We start from the raw sequence: 5,000 nt of genomic DNA, 5'->3' as shown, positions 1-5,000 counted from the left end.
AATTAAAAGAAGATAGATAATATTTATTTCAGCAGAAAAAAAAAAACACATGACAAAAAAATCGACACATTCGCATTGGTGTAAAGCAAAACAAAACCTCACGTACAATAACATTGATATTAATTTTAACACTGTCTTCAGAGATATTGGAACTTCAATTCTCTACGTAACCAAAGAATTCAAAATGAAGACCAAGAGGTAAAGTAACTGACAGCGCTGTCTAAGTTGTCAAGAGCGATAATTTACCTTTCATTCAATACCGGGATCAAAGGACTGTGCTTGGGAGCAATCATGGCGCTGATTTGTGGGAAGAAATACTCTTTCGACTGGTAAAAGATGCAGGTCCCTGTAACAGAAGAAGCATTTATTCATCAAGGTCTGCAGAAATATGGTCTCCGTATTCATGATAGAATTGTCTTCAGTTTCTGTAGATACGTGCAGTGCGATATGTGAAAATATCTTATTTCATATTTCAATGTCTACAGGGATACGCTCTCTCGTTTTCGTTTGCATAATAGAATTAACTTGAGTTTTTGCAGGAACATCTAATGCTATATACGAAAGTAAGTTTTGAAGACGTTAATCATAGCTAAATAATACATCATGCTACAAAAGGTTAAGCAACTGCTAATTGGGACTATCCAACTGTTGACTGAAATGTTATACAAAAGGTATCGTTTTTATGTACAGCAAAGGAAATGGTGTTCCCACTGCATTCTTTAAATGCTGCTAAATATTATGACATGCAGAAAAGTAAACGTATCTTTTGATTGGAAAAAAAAAAACAAGTTAAAAATGCGGCGAAGTTTCTCTGGCGCAATCGAGTTTTCTGTACAACATATAATGCTGTATGAACCACGACCCATGAAACTTTCAGCCACGGGCCGGTGATGGCCTGTCCTATAGCTTTGCCAGACGCACGATCGTGGCTAACTTTAACTTAACTAAATAAAATGAAAACTACTGAGGCTAGGGGGCTGCAGTTTGGTATGTTTGATGATTGGAGGGTGGATGATCAACATACCAATTTGCAGGCCTCTAGCCTCAGTAGTTTTTAAGATCTGAGGGCGTAAAGAAAAATTGCGGACGGACTGACAAAGCCATCTCAATAGTTTTCTTTTACAGAAAACAAAAAATAAAAAACGATCTCGCTGCATTCAGATCTTCCCTAACAGGCAACTGCCATTCAGGAAGTCGACAACACGGACTGACCCGTCTTGGAGAAGTACTGATCGATGAGCATCTTGTTCGGGAGGTCATCGTTCATGAGGACGTAACCCCCTTTGGCTATCTTCGTGTCGACGACCTCTTCGAAGTCCGTGAATTCCACGTAGGATATCATCGCTTGCTTTCCGGCGTCTGTGATTTCCCTGAAGAAGCCCGACTCGATGCTCTGGAAAATTATCGGGGATGAAAGGCGTAACCGCGAATATGATCAAAGCGGGAGGTTTAAATGTCTGGGAACGTTGACTGACTCTCTCTCTCTCTCTCTCTCTCTCTCTCTCTCTCTCTCTCTCTCTCTCTCTCTACATACATACATATATATATATATATATATATATATATATATATATATATATATATATATATATATATATATATATATATATATATATATATATATATATATATAAATATTATATATATGCATTTATATATGCATTTATCTATTATATATACATATACATAATTTACTGCTCACTTTTTATCAGATACGTATGTAACTGTAATAGCCACAATGCGCTCTTAATTTATCGAATTCTTGACACTTTATGGATACGCTTGTCACTACAAAGTCTTAGATCCCAATGCAAGAAGTATGAAGTAATTATGATGTCCGGTAGTCGGCAACGTGACCTCGTTCTTGATACTCTAGATGCGGGTTCGAATCCTGCTAACGGATATCAAAATTACTTCATATTTTTGCATTTGGATCTAAGGTTTTGTGGTGACAAGCGTGTCCAAAAAGTGTCAAGAATCCAAGAAGTTAAGAGAGTATTGTGGCTATTACAATTACTCATATATATATATATATATATATATATATATATATATATATATATATATATATATATATATATATATATATATATATATACATATATATATATACATATACGTATACATATACATATACATATACAGTATATTGGAAATTCAGGAAGAAATGTCTGATAGTTCGCTATTGCCTACTGTGACTTCCGGCATTTGAACTAAGTTCGATGAATATAAACATAAGAATAGTAATTCCATTAGAAAGAAAGCACTCTGTATCCAGAACTTATAGTAATATTCTGTGCTGGTTAACATACCTTTTTGAATATTGCCAAAATTTATGTGCGCGTGCTGCCTAAGACAACCTAAACTTGAAAGAAACTCGGAAATATCCTCATTACTTTTCCCGTCCATCGTGCCTCACCTGATGATAATAGCCTCCAGTTTCCGTCACAATCTTGACAGAAGGATCTTGCGCCACCGCCTTGACGGAGTGGTAGGGTTGCGGTACGTAACGGACGGTCAAGAGAGAATTCAGATTGCCGGCGTAACTCCTCATGACGATGGACATAGCCACCATCCACGCTCCCACCAGAAGTTTGAGCGACCAAAAGGCCTCCGATGCTTTCTCTGTATCTGGTGTGTAACAAGTTTTTAGCGGTGATTCGTCTTAAGGAAAGTTCTAAGAAATGATATGTACAGAGGAAATTTTATAATGAGTAATAGTAGAAATTCTATTTCAACTTCGTCTTGAAAGCGAGAGAAAGAAGTGGATCATAAAGTCAGAGTGTATATATGTGGCAAAAATACTTTGACGATAAAAACTCATAGGCTTAAATTCTCCATCCTACCTTGACCCAGGAGGACCCTCACGTAGTCGTTGGGAGCATCCTTCAAAGGCATCCTGGGCGACATTGGCAGAACGCGAGACACGAAGATTGAAACGAACATCATGATGCCGAGACCAGCAAGCAGAGAGTACCAAACGGTTGTGTCCAGCGGCATGAAAAATCCGAAAGGATGGATTTCGGTTCTTCCTTTCCTGGCCAGGAATCTGGCGTAGGTGAACGTCAGGGGCAGGGTGTAGTCGACGACCTGAGCCCTCTTGTAGAGCACGGTGAATATCAGAAAGGAAAAGTCCACTTCCTGGAATGAGAAGTGAGGTTTTCAATGTACATCTCCTTGCGCAGTACAAGGTCTACTCAACTGGGAGGGGTAGCCTCCCACCTGGGGTAACTACGCAGGCGATGACGTATCTTAGAGGTACCTGCTCATTACGGCAATTCACCTGCTGACGCAATAAGGTAGACAAAGTTTCGCCTACAAGGGGGGATTTAGGGGGAAGTGAGCGGACCTTCTCTTTCTCTTGGCCTTGAGAAACCATAACACGTATCTTCCGTATGCAGTGAATACAGCATATTCAAATAGACTCTCGCATGGAGTGACTAATTAGTCCTCTGAACTTTTGCTTTACGAAAAAGTCTGATCCCGGTCAAAGCAATTCATCCTCTAAAAAGTTATTGCACCCTAAAGTTACAGTGCTCTGTCAACTAAAACCTAGTCACTTGGTACCAGCCATCCTTAACTTGGGCAAAAGTTTCGTAAAAATCAAGCCATGAAATTCTGTCTAATTCTGCTAACTAGCAAACAAATACAGGACCTCCAAATTGATAGTAATTACATTGGTAATATTTCCCTCTCCTTAGTGCTAGGAAATTGCTTATCGAATCGTAATTTATATATGAAAAAGTCAATCAATGAAATCAGACTTATATTTGCAACCTACTTTCCTGGCGACCATGCCGACCATTCCTCCCCAAGACCCGTTCGGGAACTGATAGCCAAAGGCGACGTCCGTCGGTCGAGTCCAACTGCATCTGGTAGAAGATACCGGTAAAAATATTACGATAGATAAAGTAGTTCTCTTTCGGGTTACTATTCCATCAGAATAGGCCTTATTACTGGTAGATAAGCTTACCAGTGCAAGCCTTGAAGCCGAGGAAGAGATATACTTCATTCATATAAGTAATGATGAATTCTTTGAATGACTGTTCACCGACGCCTTCTAAGAATGATTATCTTCAGAATGGTGATAAATATATCACTCGAAAGCAACGGCCTGCGTCTCTTTTTATAAGTTAAGAAGTCACCAGATACCCTGGCATATCAGTTGCATTAGACCTTAAGAATCTGAATGCAGTTGCATTAGACCTTAAGAATTGGAATAAGTGAAAATTGAAGGCAACTGGAAAATGGTTAAGACTTAAAGACGATCGCAGACGCTTAGCTTTTACTTCTGTATTCTTACGTAAAATTTATCGATGAGGTTAGGATAGCGAGGACTTCGATTAGCGGCCCTCTTAAGATTTTTGTTGGGTCGCGCCCTCCGGCCTTGCTCTTCATGTTTGACAGAATAAGAGGAGGGTAGATTTCAGCCGTCACCTCCAAATGAGCGCCGTCTGCTAGTCTGTCAAAACATCAGAAAATAATGATTAAGAGTAACACAGAAAACAAAAATTTTTCAGTTGTTTACATATATATATATGTATATATATATACTCGTATATGTATATGTATATATATATATATATATAATATTGTCTATATAAAATTCTCTCTCTCTCTCTCTCTCTCTCTCTCTCTCTCTCTCTCTCTCTCTCTCTCTCTCTCTCTCTCTCTCATGTTGGTGGAATATTGACAGCATAAAACGAGTACGTACTTCTTGAATTTCTCCTGAAACATTCCATATGTCGTCTGGAATGTCAAGCTTTTATGCTGAACCCATTTTGCCACCTCTAGGCACCGATGGCTGTAAGGTATATAAAGGTAAATCCTACATCTGAAAAAGGGAGATGTATTAGATATGATGTTATGTATTCATAAGCATCATTGCAAACCGTAATTTTTCTTACACATGAATGAAAATCGATTTACACATTCTTCTTAGCTAGTTGATATCTTTTGCTGAACCTTTTGTTTATGCAATATATATATATATATATATA

General features: G+C 38.3%; 1 protein-coding gene across 1 annotated transcript in view; it reads right to left on the bottom strand.

The window, feature by feature from the left end:
• The window catches only part of LOC136826889 (glutamate receptor-like), a 62,934-nt gene that overhangs the window by 54,174 nt on the left and 3,760 nt on the right, over positions 1-5,000 (bottom strand). The window contains exons 4-9 of the mRNA XM_067084422.1: positions 4,304-4,462; positions 3,782-3,872; positions 2,847-3,141; positions 2,420-2,631; positions 1,213-1,393; positions 247-346 (exon numbers count right to left, since the gene is read on the bottom strand). Coding sequence (XP_066940523.1) covers positions 247-346; positions 1,213-1,393; positions 2,420-2,631; positions 2,847-3,141; positions 3,782-3,872; positions 4,304-4,462 — 1,038 coding nt within the window. The remainder of the gene's footprint in view (positions 1-246; positions 347-1,212; positions 1,394-2,419; positions 2,632-2,846; positions 3,142-3,781; positions 3,873-4,303; positions 4,463-5,000) is intronic.

This window comes from Macrobrachium rosenbergii, chromosome 41 (genome assembly GCF_040412425.1).
Source record: "Macrobrachium rosenbergii isolate ZJJX-2024 chromosome 41, ASM4041242v1, whole genome shotgun sequence".
Taxonomy (NCBI): Eukaryota; Metazoa; Arthropoda; class Malacostraca; order Decapoda; family Palaemonidae; genus Macrobrachium; species Macrobrachium rosenbergii.
This window is presented reverse-complemented; position numbering and strand designations above follow the sequence as displayed.